Genomic DNA, 16,618 nt, shown 5'->3' with positions numbered 1-16,618 from the left:
TTTGTTTATTTATTTTTCATATTTTGTGTTAAAAAATAAAAATAAAGAGATTTGAGAAGATTGGAATTTTTTAACCATGCCTTTCTTGTGGAAAACCTAATGCGGCCCAGCCTCACCCAGACTCTGCCTGCAGCGGCCCCCAGCTAAATAGAGTTTGAGACCCCTGTCCTACACCATAAATCAGTAAGAGAGGGTACGACCTCTCTCATGGCCCCAAGTGGTGTGTGCATGCCAGAGCACTCTGGAAGGCACACAGAGTCTTTACAGACTACTCAGGATCAAACCTCTATCATTATGCAATCAATTATACAACTCTAAGCATATACGAGTAAATATTTCTAAGCATAAATGACAGTCAACAATATAAACCTTACAGCTGGTTTTAATAACAGAATTTATTTGTTTCTCAAATGAGAAAGAGCTATCGAGAAACACTCGACGTGAATTAGCATTATGTGCTAATGCTAATACTGTTTTCCCTTTCTTTATACAACTTGAGCAGCTATTGCTAAGTAGGCCACTTTTCTCTGCTAAGGATTTGTGTGACCATGATGGAAACTCTGATAAGCTAATGATGCTAAGCTAATGCTGTTTATGGGCCCTGTTAGAATCAATATTTCATTCTCATTCTGTTGTTTGAGAACAATAACAGAAAAATGTGCACTTGAGAACAAATTTATTGTGAATTCAGCTGTGAATGTACAGTTTGTCATTATTTAAGCTTCCATTTCCAAATGTTAGCTGACACTTTATTAGGTACACTGGTATCTATATCAGGTACACCTGTGACCTAAATGTTCCTGCAAACAGACTCCTTGGGGACCCCTAAATAAATATCCATGAACTATCCAGCTAGACTAGTGTGTCTGTCCCTGAAAATATTCCTGCATGTGTGATTGTTCATGTGTCATCTGCAGGAAACAAACAGGAAGTGAGTGAAGGACACAGGAAATGTTTCCAGCTCTTCCTCCTCTATCAGATTTTCTCTCCATACCTGAGAGTGTCCAGTCTCCAGCCTGGATCCTTCAGTCCAGCCGACAGCAGCTTAATTCCTGAGGGACCTGGATGATTGTAGCTCAGGTCCAGCTCTCTCAAATGGAGGGGTTGGAGCTCAGAGCTGAGGCCAGAGAAGTACAGCCTTCCTCTGTGATCAGACAGCCTGACAGACTGCAGACACACAAAACAACAATCAATCTGTCAACAGTTGTTTTCTCTTTGTCACAATAACATCTATCCATCCATTGTAACTTTATTTATAAGTGACAATACCCAACAGACAACAACAGTCATCTGAAGCTGTTTAACAGTGTAAGGTAACCGCCTCCACTGTGAGCAGCACTTGGTGATGGTGGGAAGAAGAACTCCCTTTGACACAAAGATCCTCCCAGTGAAAACAGGCTCCAGGAGGAGCATCTACCATGACTGGTTGCAGGGTGAGGGGAAAGAGAAGAGATGAGCTCAGAGAGACAAGAACTAAACAGAGAGTCAAAAGTTAAGGACATGCAGTAGTGACATATAAAAGCATCAGGAGTGAAAAGAGGGGAGAAGAAAGCAGAGCATCATGGGAAGTCCACCAACAGCCTCAGCCTATAGCAGCATAACTAAGGGATGGTTCAGGGTCACCTGATCCAGCTCGAACTATAAGCTTTATCAAAAAGGAAAATATTTTTAAGCATATCCCATATGGAAAAGACTAAAAACTTATATGATGAAAGTCATACTCACGAAAGTGGCCACTTTCTCATTACTTTCATATATTGTTTTAGTAAGTATCGAAAACATACAAGTTTCATTATATAATTTTTCAAGGGATCTTATATCTGTTTTCACTCTTGTATGCTTTTCATACAAGTTTCACACAAGACAGATACAAACTTTATAAGATTTATATATCTTTTCCATATGGGAAATGACAATCAACAATATAAAGCTTACAGCTGGTTTTAATAACAACATTTATTTGTTTTTCAAATGAGAAAGAGCTATCGAGAAACACTCCTAAATCTTGAGTTCTTAACTTTTCCAGTGGGCCAAATTCAACATTATCTGCTAATGCTAAATAGGCTGCCGTTATTAACTAATGCTAATTGGATGTGAATTAGCATTATGCACTAATGCTAACACTTACTTTTTAACAATGTGAGTAGCTAATGCTAACACTATTTCCCTTAACTTTATAACAATGTGAACGGCTAATGCTAACACTCTTTTCCCTAGCAATACAACATCTGAGCTGCTAATGCTGAGTAGGTCGCCATTAGCACCTACGTCTGATTAAAGGCAAATACGCATTAGAACCTAATGCTCATATCGTTTTCCTTTGCTTTATAACAATGTGAGCAGCTACTGCTAAATAGCATTAGCTAATAACAGCAGTCTAATTTAATGTAAGTTAGCCTCATTTGCATTATAACGATGTGAGGAGTTAATGCTAAGTATGCTGCCATTAGCAGCTAATTCTAATTAGGGGTGAATAATTATTACCAGCTAATGCTAATATCGTTTTCTCTTCCCTTTTAACAATGTGAGCAGCTAGTGCTCGGTAGGCTGGTGCTAGCAGCTAATACTAAAGCTAAAGCTAATTTGATGTGAATTAGCATTACATTAGTGAGGAGTTAATGCTAAGTAGACTTCCATTACAGGTAATGCTAATTTTAGGTATTTAGGAATTGGCAGCTAATGCTAATACCATATTTTCCCTTGCATTATAACAATGTGACCAGCTAATGCTAAGTAGGTTGCCGTTATTAGCTAATACTAATTTGAGGTGAATTAGCATTATCCGCTTATGCTAACAATGTTTCTTCTTACTTTTTAACAATATGAGTAGCTAATCTGAACATTTTTTTTTATTTAATTTTAACTTTTCCCCTGCGATGTGAAGAGGTAATGCTAAATAGCACGCCATTAGTGGCTAATTCTAATTTTAGATGAAAAAGCATTAAAAGCTAATGCTAATACCATATTTTCTTGATTTATATCAATATCAGTAGCTAATGCTAGGTATGTAGCCATCATTAGCTAATGCTAATTTAGGTGAATTAGCATCATCCGCTTATGCTAACAATGTGTTTTTTTACTTTTTAACAATACGCCATTAGTGGCCAATTCTAATGTTAGATGAGAAAGCATTAACAGCTAATGCTCATACTGTTTGCTTTGTAAGAATGACAGCAGCTAATGATACGAAGTCTACCGTTGTTAACTAATGTTAATTTGATGTGAATTAGCATTATCCGATAATGGTAACTCTTTTCCCCTGCATTACAACGACGTCAGGAGTTAATGCTAAGTAGGCTGCCATTAGGGGCTAACTAATTAGGGGTGAACAATTATTAGCAGCTAATGCTAATACCGTTTTCTCTTTCCTTATAACAACTTGAGCAGCTAATGCTAATTTGATGTGAATTAGCATTATATTAGTGAGCAGTTATTGCTAAGTAGGCTACCATTAGCAGCTAAAGCTAATTTGAGGTGAATAAGCATTAGTAGCTAACGCTAATACCCTTTTCTCTTGTGTTATAATGATGTGAAACGTTAATATTGTTCTCAAACAACAGAATGAGAATGAAATATTGATTCTAACAGGGCCCATAAACAGTAATAGCTTAGCAGCATTAGCTTATCAGAGTTTCCATCATGGTCACATAAATCCTTAGCAGAGCAAAGTGGCCTACTTAGCAATAGCTGCTCAAGTTGTAGAAAGCAAGGGAAAACAGTAATAGCATTAGCTGCTAAATGTGCACTTGAGAACAAATTTATTGTTAATTCAGCTGTGAATGTAGAGTTTGTCATTATTTAAGCTTCCATTTCCAAATGTTAGCTGCTCCTGTCTGCCTCTTTGTCACAAACACAGACTGAAATGATTCACAGCCTTGTTTCATCCTTCTGTCACTGTGGACATACAGCATGGGAAACATACACATGGCTGACACTTTATTAGGTACACTGGTGACCTAAATGTTCCTGCAACCAGACTCCTTGGAGACCCCTACATAAATATCCATGAACTATCCAGCTAGACTAGTGTGTCTGTCCCTGAAAATATTCCTGCATGTGTGATTGTTCATGTCTCATCTGCAGGAAACAAACAGGAAGTGAGTGAAGGACACAGGAAATGTTTCCAGCTCTTCCTCCTCTATCAGACATTCTCTCCATACCTGAGAGTGTCCAGTCTCCAGCCTGGATCCTTCAGTCCAGCCGACAGCAGCTTCATTCCTGAGGGACCTGGATGATTGTAGCTCAGGTCCAGCTGTCTCAGATGGGAGGGGTTGGAGCTCAGAGCTGAGGCCAGAGAAGTACAGCCTTCCTCTGTGATCAGACAGCCTGACAGACTGCAGACACACAAAACAACAATCAATCTGTCAACAATCGTTTTCTCTTTGTCACAATAACATCTATCCATTTACATCCATTCAATGTAACTTTATTTATAAGTGACAATACCCAACAGACAACAACAGTCATCTGAAGCTGTTTAACAGTGTAAGGTAACCGCCTCCACTGTGAGCAGCACTTGGTGATGGTGGGAAGAAGAACTCCCTTTGACACAAAGATCCTCCCAGTGAAAACAGGCTCCAGGAGGAGCATCTACCATGACTGGTTGCAGGGTGAGGGGAAAGAGAAGAACATGAACATCAAGAATGCAGCGAGTGGTAAAATAATAATAATAATAATGGATTGGATTTATATAGCGCTTTTCAAGGCACCCAAAGCGCTTTACAATGCCACTATTCAGTCACTCTCACATTCATACACTGGTGGAGGCAGCTACGGTTGTAGCCACAGCTGCCCTGGGGCACACTGACAGAAGCGAGGCTGCCATATCAGAATCAGAATCAGAATCAGAATACTTTATTGATCCCTGGGGGAAATTATTTTTTGTTACAGTGCTCCATTTTAAACCAACATTAAGACAAGACAGACAATACGCTAACTAAGAATAGTACAATATATACATATATATACATACATACATACATAAGTCACTTATAAATAAATATTTGGAAAAGAAACATGTGTAGTTGTAGCAGCAAACAGTGTGTTAAGTGGATGCGTTGTACAGGGAGATGGCCACAGGCACGAATGATTTCCTGTGTCGTTCAGTGGTGCTTTTCGGTAATCTCAGTCTCTCACTGAACGAGCTCCTGTGACTGACCAACATGTCATGGAGTGGGTGGGAGGTGTTATCCAACATTGTCTTTATCTTGGACAGCATCCGCCTCTCCGACACCACCTTGAGGGAGTCCAGCTCCATCCCCACAACATTGCTGGCCTTACGGATTAGTTTATTAAGTCTGTTGGCATCTGCGACCCTCAGCCCCTCTGGCCAACACCAGTAGGCAAGTAGGGTAAAGCCCAAGGACACAACGACCAGGACAGAGAGCCCAGGGATCGAACCGGTGACCTTCCGGTTACAGATGCGATTCCCAACCCCCTGAGCCACGGTCGCCCTAAATAAAGATTTGACCTCAGTGTGCTCAGTGTTCCTGTCTATTCCTAACATATTCCTAACACGATAGCTGCACTTTAGAGCTCTAAAACTGGAACTGACACATAAAAATACTGAGAACACAGACTAGCAGCCACTGCATGGCCTCGAGTACGTATGTGGTGCGTTCAAAGAGCATCAGCATAGACATGGTGGGTTCAACAATATAGGACATAACAATTTCTATGGCGAAAATACTATCAATGAATGAGCCATAACATTTTAGCCATGTAAACATGTTATCAGTGGGCTTTCCAACAACTTGCATTGATCATTAAAGGATAAAATACGTGAGTCGAGGTCACTACGAGCCATGCGAGGGTCAAACATGGCAGAGAACCTTCCAGCAGCATCTTGGTTTATAATCCGCCTTTGGATCATCAGTTTAGGAGATGAAGGATCCAAGTAAAATAACAAGTTAAAAAATATGCAGCTATGGTCACTCACATGGACATCCTCCACACATACATCATGTATATTTAAACCCAGGGAGAAAACAAGATCCAGTGTGTGACCCTTTGTATGTGTGGGGCCAGAAACATGCTGCCTAAAGTTAAAAGACTCAGTGACAGTGATGAGCTCAGCAGCAGTGTTACAGGATGCTTCATCAATATGACGGCTCAAATCTCCCAACCTTCTCCAATGAAATGATGGATGTCAGAAGGTCATTAAATTCAGTTAGAAAGACCCCATCAGGTAGAATAAAATACAATAACTGGTTTTTAGAGAACTGACCATCATCTGTGACTCAAATGCAGAAAAGGAGTCCGAGGTCATCAGACTGCATGTGAATCTGTCCTGGTAAACAACAGCGAGTCCTCCACCACGTCCTAAAAGACGCGGAGTTCAGATGACGGAGCAGCCAGCCGGGCAGATTTCATTCAAGTGGACATAATCAATGTTCCCTCTAAGCTGCGCACGGGCGCAATCCGCTGACACGCTCTCTGCACACAGAGTATCTGCATTGCGCACAAAAAGATATCTAACAGGCTGTGAGGCTCCTGAACTCTCTGCCCCCCTCTCACGGACAATAACCATATCCAACTTCTTAATAGCAATGAACTGGTCTGCATTGGTGCATCATATCTTTATTCTCTTCCCCCTCCTGCCCCCCCCCCCCCCCTCCTTCTTAAATAGATAACTATCATATCTGATATCATATCTCACAGTACAATAATATTGAATGGGTTGCATTGTTGTACTTTGTCATGTTTCTCAGGTCTTTGTCTGATTTTCTACGAACATTACTTGTCATGTTCTCATGTTGTTGCTAAGGATTGTCTTATTGCATTGGAGTCACACTGGGTTAAATATGTACACTTGGGTTTTAAGGGGTATTTATTATTTTCTTCTTTTTTTGGGGGTTGTATGGAAGCCCCAAACGCAATTTCATTGTTCTTGACAATGACAATAAATAAATAAATAAATACTAAATACTAAATACTAACCTGAATTGAAATTAAAATAAATACGTTAACAATTCTGCTTTGCAGTGTTAGTCAGTGACTGGCTGCTCCAGTATTTAGAACGATGCCGCCTTATCCCATAGTCCAGCCAATGATTCACATTCGTATATACGCAGCTAATCAACGTCGCTGACGGGCTATGACAGCGTCCTCATGTGCCGACACCGGTGTTTTGGTTGATGTAGAGTGAAGCCACGTTAATGACAACGTGATCCAGTGATCCAAGGGACCGCTCAGGGAGTTTGTGTTTTCGCTCAGACACATGAAACATTAGAGGGAACATTGGACATAATTCTTATTTTGCTGCCACGTCTCAGTCAGACACATGAAATCTAGAGACTCTTTAATAAAGAGATCGCTTAGAATAAATGATTTGTTTGTTATGGAGCGAACGTTAAGCGGGGCCAACCGAGTTGATGACGGTCGATCTGCAAAATCAACAGCTGACTGCAGCGGCACTTGAAATAAAGACAATGCAGACCTGTGGACCTGCTGGGCAGGGCAGCGACTCCAGAGCTGGGGGAAGCAATGATCGATGAGCAGACATAGCTGTTATCAATAAAAACAGTGAACATTTGACGGACACACCGTGAGAAAAACTGCTTCTGAGCCACAGAGCCCAGGTCCCAGTCACCGGCGTAACATATTAACTAAATGTCAGGAGAGGAAGTGGACGCAGGCACCAGGATTCTCCCCACAGCCAAGAAGCTAGCCTCTGGTAGCTTCTCAGTTTCACCTGGACGTCGGCCCTCGTTCCCCTTTTCCATCTCTTGAGGGTGAAAGTCCTGCGGGTTGTGAAGAGTAGCACACCAGGGGAGGAAGAGTTTTTCTGTTCAGCTGTTACAGTAGCTCTCCACTGAATCTTTGATGTTAAACCCTTTAAGACCTACCATAGAACCAAGTCTGCCAGAGCTTATCTTTAGATTTTTACATGCTGTAGTGCAGACCTTCCCAAAGTGTGGTGCCCGCCCCCTAGGGGGGGGCGCAGAGCCATGGCAGGGGGGGCGCGGTATGAAAAGGGAGGGGAACAAAACGCTTGAACACTGCTAGCACGGCGCCCACAGAAACGCAAAGCAGGAGATGAAGCATCGCTGAATATGTTTCCAAACCAACTTCATTCTAAGCCAAAGACTAGAAAATATGGTGAAGCAAATCTGCCCTTTGGTTTCACCTGCACAGGTGCTGAGGTAGGTCCCTGCATCGGGAGCAGCGCTGGGCTCTTCCAATCATGGACAAACAGGATCCCACATTCTTAATTTTTAGTTCACAAACACTTGTTGTAGTGACTAACTACTCCTGACATTTTGGAGATGTTTGCTCTTTATAGAGTAAAGTTACAGCGGGATACAAATAACATCAGGCTGATCCTGCCACGATTTGTTCCCTCGATTCAAATCACAGACAAACAGGATCCCACATTCTTGATTTTTAGTTCACAAACACTTGTTGTAGTGACTAACTACTCCTGACATTTTGGAGATGTTTGCTCTTTATAGAGTAAAGTTACAGCGGGATACAAATAACATCAGGCTGATCCTGCCACGATTTGTTCCCTCGATTCAAATCACAGACAAACAGGATCCCACAGCTGTTTATGTTTTTGAACCCATTTTGCACAGAGAGGCATTTTTTGAAAATGTATTGACAGCAATGTTGAATATTATTACAGAAGAAGAAAAAACAACTACCCGTGACGCCTTTGTAAATGGAGGGACAGTAACTGCGTGTGAAACCTGCAGATACTCAGATTAACAGTATTTTGTCTCTGTCTGCCATTCTGCAATTCATCTCACATAAACAATAACGTGACGTGAAAAAAGGCGCAACCTTTGACGTTGCCAGATGAACTCTGTATTCCTCGTCCGCAAAAAAGGAGTTTTAAAAAAATCTCAGTTTTTGGTGATTTGAAACACTGTTTGGATGAAACAGCTGCGTTTTCAAAAATACCAGTGTAGGTGCGGACGTAGCGTAAAAGATTTAGTAGTTTATTTTCTTACTACCTGTAATTTATTGCAGATTACTTGTATTTGCTTAATTGTTTACTAAATGTTTGAGGTGTGAAATAAACCGCAATGGAGCAAAATATGGGCGTGTGTGGTTGGAGGATGTGTTAGTGCGTGTGCGTGCTGTTCACGCGCCGGGGGGGAGGCGAACGTTTTTCGTGTAAAACAAAGGGGGGCCCAGCAAAAAAAGTTTGGGAACCACTGCTGTAGTGCCATTTTGGGGAGCAGTTCAAGTTGCTATACATCAATACAACCGTTATAGCCCAAATTTTAATAATATGTATGCATTCAGTCCATAGTAACTACATATACATATATACATATACAGCAAAAAGTGCAATAAACTAGAACAAATTGAAAATTGTTGTCAGGTTCGACGGTGCCCCGACCGGCGACCTGTGTGTGTGTGTGTGTGTTTGTTCTCCCGCTCTGTTTTTGTCTCCGTTGTAGTTGTTACGCGGTTGCGTAGCAACGGGAGATGTCCGACCCGGAAGTTCCGCCACTCTGAGTGGTCCCACCTGCAACTGATTCCTCGCCAGCTGCTGCCAATAATCCACCATTGTGACAGAACTATTTAATGATGTGGCTGAGTGACAGACAGCGCTGGAGTATTCCACCAAGCCGGGTAGTGACTCGAATTCAGCGAGTGTTAGACAAACGTTTGATAGCGGAGGGAGGCTAACCGCATCTGTTTGCCTTTTTTCCAGGCTACGAGTGAGACGGAGATACGAGAGGAGAGACGTCACTGTTTACGAAAGTCATATGGACACACGAGGGGAGCACGGAAGGGACTTAGCACTATGGATTACTTTGGATTTGCTTCACTGTAAATAAAGACACTGTTCAATCTTAACGAGCAATCCGCGTCTGGGTTCTCTTACTCATCACTCCCGTAACAATTGTTTTGTTTTGCATTTTTACATATATTTGTAGTTAGAGAAATTTAAGAGGTTTATCCCTCAAAACGGAAGAACTAAAAAAGTTGCACAAAATAGTTTCCAACCACAGGAAATGTAATTTGAGTGTATCCATAGTTGTATTTTTGAGATACACCAAATTGTATATACTGCATGAAAAACTAAAATAAATACTACCATGTGAATTTGCAAGAAAAACTTCAGTGCATCAAAATAAACTATTTCCAACTGTGTAATTTGAGTTCTAAGCCTCCCAGAAACTATACTGAAAGGGTAAACTCAAACATGACTTTTAAAAACACCAGTGTAGGCTTCAAGGTAAAAAAAACAAACAAACAAACAACTAGAATTTTCGCAAAAACGACGTCACTTCAGGTTTCGGGCAGGTAATGGCGGACATACGATAGTTTGGGCTGACATCTATTCCAACGTAGGAAGTGCTATGAACATCTGATCGGATTGGCAAAGCGTGTTTCTGGAATATTACTTTTTTGTTGCTGCAAGTGCTTTTCATGCAACTTTTGCAAAGCTATGTGTGGAAGGAAACGGTGACCTAGGATAAGCTGGATACATAAGATGTAAGTACAACTCCGGTTTCACATGCAAAAATAAAAATTATTGCACTAGCTTGTGTGGTTGCCGATCTACAGGCATTTAAAAATAGTTACGCAAAACTGAGCGTTCCCACTCTGACCGGCCTTAAAGGGTTAACAGTATCTCCCAATCATAATTTAAAGCAGCAGAAATTAAGTCAGAACTCAAAAGAGCAAAAATGACATTACAAAAAATGATTGACGACAGTGAAAAACTACATTGTTGCCTCCAGCAAGCTGCAGCGGCGGCAAAGCCAAACACAGGCGCCATCTTGTTTGACAGAAGAACGTAGCACACAGCAGCTACAAGCATAGAGTGCACCACTATTGTTCAAATGGAAGAAATAGAAAACACTCAATAAATCCTTCCACAGCTGAAACTAATGTAGACAATGTCAGGGGAGGAAGTCAAACTGAACTTATGACACCAAGCACGATAACTACCAAAATAATGCAGGAAAAGTAAACTAAGAAACCCTAAAGCAACTAAACAGAGCAGCTAGCAATAAACAAGAAGTGTAAACTATAAAAACATAGAAGCTAAATGCTAACATGGCTAACACTATCATCACTGTATGTAGCCCGACTCTTCTCACAGCAACATACAACTGTCATGGCTAGACATCTCACTGATTGGCTCATGTTAGCTTGTGAAAATATAACGTCCCAGCAGTACTAGCTGTTTTATATACTGTTTAAAATAAGCGAAATGTGCTTATAATGTGTAAATAAAGGCTGAAGCAGCTAGCACTGTTAGCATCAGCACCAAGCCCTGTTACATTTGTACACTGTTAGAGCAATGGCTCCAATCTACAGCCTTTAAAATAATGATTAAAATGCTGTGATTGCAGCCATTCCCCAACTCTCTGTGAATGGTTCTCATGGCTATTGATCAGTGGGCTTTGATCAGTGGGCTTTGATCAGTGGGCTTTGATCAGTGGTTGTTGATCAATGGTCATGAGAATTTGCATAATTATGATTAAGGAACTGACCTCCCAGCCCATTGTTCCTTCAGTGGGCTGGTTTCAGTCATTATGCAAATGTACTGTTTATAAGATTGAAACCTGCAGTCAGCCGAGATTGAAGAAGTCACCTGGATGATGATGAAACATTTCTCCCACAAAACGCTACGTCCAGATGAACAGAATCAACTTTTGGAGATTTACTTACCTGGATGATTATTGGTTATTGGTAACTTTATTGTCCCTAATGGGAAATTGATTTGCAGTATGTCCGTACAAACAAACAAACAGGCAACCAACACATCACATACACACTCCAAAATAATATAATATAATATAAGCCTGAGAAAACAACCTAGATTTTTCATCAAAAAAGTACAATGTGCAATGGCAACAACACATATGGTTCAGTGTTATTAACTATGATAATAGCAGTAGGTACAAAAGACAATCTATGTCTCTTTGTCTTCACTGCAGGCACTTTATAACGACGACCTGATGGAAGCAGTTGAAAATCATTAAAGAGAGGATGATCTGAACACAACATGACAGAGGTCGCCTTCCTCAGCACCTGCCTGTTATAAAAGTCCACAAGCTGGACCTGAGACCTCCCTGAAATCTTACCAGCCACTTTAACCAGGTTGTTAAGTCTGGTCTTATTATTCAGAGACATATTACCGTACCAAGCAATGATACAGAAAGTTAAAACAGATTCAATAAAACTTTTATAAAAAACGAGTCATCATTGCAGATGAAACATTGAAACCTCTCAACCTCCTTAAAAAGTCTTTGTTGAACCTTTTTCACTGTAGCAGCAAGATGTGACTCAAAGCACAGAGCTTTATCAAGAACAACCCCCAAATACTTATAACTGTCCACCAGTTCAATGGCTGCACATTTACCACTGTTAGCGCAGGATGAGGGGATGTCTCCCTGAAGTCAATAACCATGTCCTTGGTTTTCAAGGTGCTGATCATTAAGAAGGACTGATCACACCACGAAACAAACTCATCCACAACAGGCCCATGGGAATCCTCTTCACCATGAAGGAGGCTTACAATGACTGTGTCATCTGCGTATTTAATGAAATGCCTGTTGGCCTGTGTACTGCGACAGTCATTAGTGTACAAAATATACAGTAGAGGAGAGAGACAACAACCTTGCGGTGAGCCAGTGGAAGAGTTCAGCTGTTTGGAAAAACAGCCGTTCACGCTCACACACTGAGATCTGTCAGTTAAAAAGTTTAAAACCCAACCAACGAGATTAAGATCAAGTGTAAACTGGTTAAGAAGTTTATCAGCTAAAAGATGTGGCTGGATAGTATTAAAAGCTGAAGAAAAATCAATAAATAAGAGCTGAGCATGAGCTTTGGCGCCATCAAGATGGCGATAAAGGAAGTTCAACAGAGTGACCACTGCATCATCAACACGTCTACGAGGCCTGTATGCAAATTGTAGAGGGTCTATAAGCTTCTCTACTTGCTAACTGAGAGTCTGAACTAAAACCAGGAAGACTTATCTTATTACAGTCACTGTAACAGTGACCAGTCATGTGTTTCATGCCTGCCCAGGCCACCCTTAAGTTATTGCTACCCATCTCCGCCTCTACCTTATCCTTGTATTTTACTTTGGCTTTTTTAATTTCTGATCTGATCTCCTTCCTAATTTCTCTAACTTTCAAGATATTCCCTTCAATAAAAGCTTTTTTCCTTTCATGAATCAGCCTCATAAGACCTTTTGAAGACCATGGTTTGTTATTAGGAAAAAAATGGAGATGGTGTCAGTCGCATTCTTAGGATTCGCTTTAGGGTGGATGTAAACAATGGTGACGTTGATCTGTGGGAATTCCCTCGGCAGATAAAACGGCCTCAAAGACACAGAGAGGAGCTCAATGTCAGGCAGACACACTTGTCTACGAACGGTCACATTTTTACACCATTTCTGATTTATATACAAACACACTCCTCCTTGAGATTTCTGGGTAGCTCCAGGGTCTCGATCCAAACGTATGGGAAACCCGAAGCCATTTAGTTCCAGAGAACAATCAGGGTCAGAGTCCTTGAGCCAAGTCTCTGTGAATGCCATTAGACATGTATCCCTGTAGCCACGCAAGTGTGCGACATTCAAATGCAGTTCATCCAATTTACTCCTCAGAGACTGCACATTAGCCAGGATTATTGATGGTAAAGGAATGACTCCAAACAACCGTCAGGATTGCCAATAAAATCATGCGAAATAAAAAACCCATCTTCGTTAAAAGAAGTTCCACAAAGCACAAGCCGATGCTATAGAATTTCCTCAGGCAAAAAAATATATATATAAAGGAATAAAAGAATGAAATAAAATAAGTTAAAACACTGACACTGACAGAGAGAGACAACCTGCTGGTCGCCACAAGAGCAGCGCCCCTCTTTCTAGTCTAGTCTAGACTGAGAATGCATCAAGACCACTCACTCACCCTTCCCTCCTGCCTCTCAGCTGCTGAAACTCACAGTTTGTTACCATGGAAGAGTCACTCCTTCATCTGAGATGAAGCCTGATAGTCTGACTGATGCAATATAACATTCAGTCTACACTTTGTTTTTGTGCAAAGATGATAAAGAGGAAATACTAATAACATAAACAAAAATAAATGTCCAATTTAGAAATCTTATTCTTTTTTGCTCTATAAAATAGTTGTTTTTATTTTTCAGTCACTCATCGTAGCAGTAGGATTTACATAAAAATAAAAACAAATTAAGTTTGAGAGAAAAAGTACATTTTTGGCACTCTCTGGGCAACTGACTCAGAGACTCAAATGACTTAAAAAACCCGATTCATTTTGGTGAGTGACTCATTTAAACTCGATTCGGTAAAAAGAATCAAATTTACCATCACTAATACAAATCCCTTTGGAGAAAACAGCTTTAAAACATGTATTGTTAAATTCCAGATGTTTCTTTGCAAGGAAAACTCAGACACTGAAACAATACCACCAGTAACCTCCTACATATGGAAATATGGTGTCATTAAAGACATAATAATTTCATTAATACCCAATATCCAGCAAAATATGTAATTTGAACATTTTGTTCCTAACGAAATCAAATGTATATATTGTAGAAGATTAGCCAAATTTATGTAAAATGGCCAGTACATGAATTAAAAAAATAAATAAATAAACAAAATCGTATGACTGTGACAAATTTTACACAGTAATTCAGTCTAATAATCCACTCAAATATAAATATAAGTTTAGCTAAAAGCTCTATAGATAAGTCAATCAATAATATAATTCACATTTTAAATGATCATATGTGTTAACGTTTGAATCCTGACCTGAGAGTTTCCACTGCACACTGTGAACTCTTTAGTCCAGCAGACAGAAGCTTCACTCCTGAATCCTGCAGGTCAGAGTTACTCAGGTCCAGCTCTCTCAGACTGGAGGACTGGGAGCTGAGGACTGAGCACAGAGCTTCACAGCTTCTCTCTGACAGGTTACAGCCACCCAGTCTGAAAAACAAAAGATAATCTATAATACTTATGTAAAGTTTGTTATTATATTACATGCCATCTTTTTATTTTTGATGAAACCTCAACATACTAAGATACAACATCATATGGATGAACTTGAATAAAATGTTTTTTTTAAATTATATCTTTATTTGGATTGGACAAGAAAAAACCATCTGCATAGCAGTATATGAATAACATGGGAACAAAGTCCTTCCAGGTTTTAGATTAAGTCCAGGAGAGCAAATGATAAACAAAGTGATCAGCGGGTGCATATTAACCTCCACTAGCTATTACTAGGACAGTTGCTCGCATGCTCTCCCAAAGGAGATATATAGAACACATTACATGGAACTATAAACACAAACTGGGAGGGGTGCCCATGCTGCAATCATTGTGAAGAAATAAGTAAATAAACAAGCAATAGTAATAGAAGTAAATGTAAAAAACAAACAAACGAAAAACAACCAAGTAATAGTGAGATCAAGTGAAGTCAGCCCTCGTGGGGGTGATGAATTGGATCCAATTGTTCCAACTTTGGTAGAATTTGGCTTTTTGATTTCTTAACAGATATGTAAGTTTTTCCATCCTAAATATCTCTAAAATGATCCCAAACCAGTCGTCTAGGGTAGGCTGGGCTGGGCTTAACCATCTTCTAGTAATTGTTTTTTTACTTGCCACCAAGAGTAATTGCACCAACTTAATCTCACTCCTACATTCCAGAAAGGGGACCAAACCCATGTATAAAACCTTAAAATCTAAAGGTATTTGAACGTTAAAGACTGCACTTAAGGAGACCTGAACGTTTTTTAACTTGGGACAGTCCCAAAAGACATGAAAATGGTTAGCAACAGTCTCCAGCATTGCATATAAGCCCCTTTGTACCTCTCCTGATATGGAGTCTTGAAGTACCTAATAATATTCTTCCACCCATGTTCCTTCCAGCTCATAGAACTGGACGTGGACCACTGGCAGTACAAAACATTTTCCCACTCCCCCACAGAAATAGCAATCCCTGATTCCCTTTCCCATTTATCCTTAGTGTATAAAGTATTATCCTTGCTGGCACTAGAGAGGGCTTTGTATAGTTTAGAAATAGATTTAGTAGGGGTCATGGTTGTGGCATTTTTCAGGATGAGGAAAAAATGCGACTCAGCATCATTGAAGTCGGACAGTTTGCATTCATGATCAATATATGATCTCAGCTGTAAGTTTCTATGAAAGTTGTATTTTGTCAGGTTGTGATCGTCCCGTAAGGCCTCAAATCTGAGCACAATATTTCTATGAGTAAGAGAGAGGAATGTCGTAAGGCCATAGGATATCCATGCTTCAAAGTTAGAGTCGTGTCTGTTTGGAATAAAATCCGAGTCGAAAGCAACCCACCTGAAGATTTTTAGCATTTTGTGTATCCCACAGATGTTGATTACCTTCTGCCAAACTTGGAGGGTGTGGGTTAACCAGGGGTTCCCCAGCTTTTCCAGCCGGCACATTAGACCCTTATCTGCCATTACAGCTTGTAGGGGGAATCGGTCCAACAGGCTGGACTCCAGTTCCTTCCACCTAGCCGTGTATGTTTTGTTACACCAATATAAGAGGGGGGTTATTTGAGCGACATAATAGTAATTCCTGAGGCAGGGGAGACCCAGTCCTCTCTTTTCCTTGGGGAGCTGGAGGGTAGCATATTTAATCCTTGGC

At 40.4% G+C, this 16,618-nt stretch overlaps 2 protein-coding genes and 1 long non-coding RNA gene across 3 annotated transcripts in view; 1 reads left to right on the top strand and 2 right to left on the bottom strand.

The window, feature by feature from the left end:
* LOC146650428 (uncharacterized) overlaps nucleotides 1-16,618 on the top strand; it is a 387,448-nt gene that overhangs the window by 211,304 nt on the left and 159,526 nt on the right. The gene's annotated exons all lie outside the window — the stretch shown is intronic.
* The window catches only part of LOC146650432 (protein NLRC3-like), a 241,341-nt gene that overhangs the window by 198,964 nt on the left and 25,759 nt on the right, over nucleotides 1-16,618 (bottom strand). The gene's annotated exons all lie outside the window — the stretch shown is intronic.
* LOC146650433 (protein NLRC3-like) overlaps nucleotides 1-16,618 on the bottom strand; it is a 56,641-nt gene that overhangs the window by 14,270 nt on the left and 25,753 nt on the right. Inside the window, exons 8-9 of the mRNA XM_085385462.1 lie at nucleotides 14,750-14,923; nucleotides 4,161-4,334 (exon numbers count right to left, since the gene is read on the bottom strand). Coding sequence (XP_085241588.1) covers nucleotides 4,161-4,334; nucleotides 14,750-14,923 — 348 coding nt within the window. The remainder of the gene's footprint in view (nucleotides 1-4,160; nucleotides 4,335-14,749; nucleotides 14,924-16,618) is intronic.

Source organism: Rhamphochromis longiceps, linkage group LG16 (genome assembly GCF_057381845.1).
Source record: "Rhamphochromis longiceps isolate RC_006_pf linkage group LG16, R_longiceps_female_GT1.1, whole genome shotgun sequence".
NCBI lineage: Eukaryota > Metazoa > Chordata > Actinopteri > Cichliformes > Cichlidae > Rhamphochromis > Rhamphochromis longiceps.
This window is presented reverse-complemented; position numbering and strand designations above follow the sequence as displayed.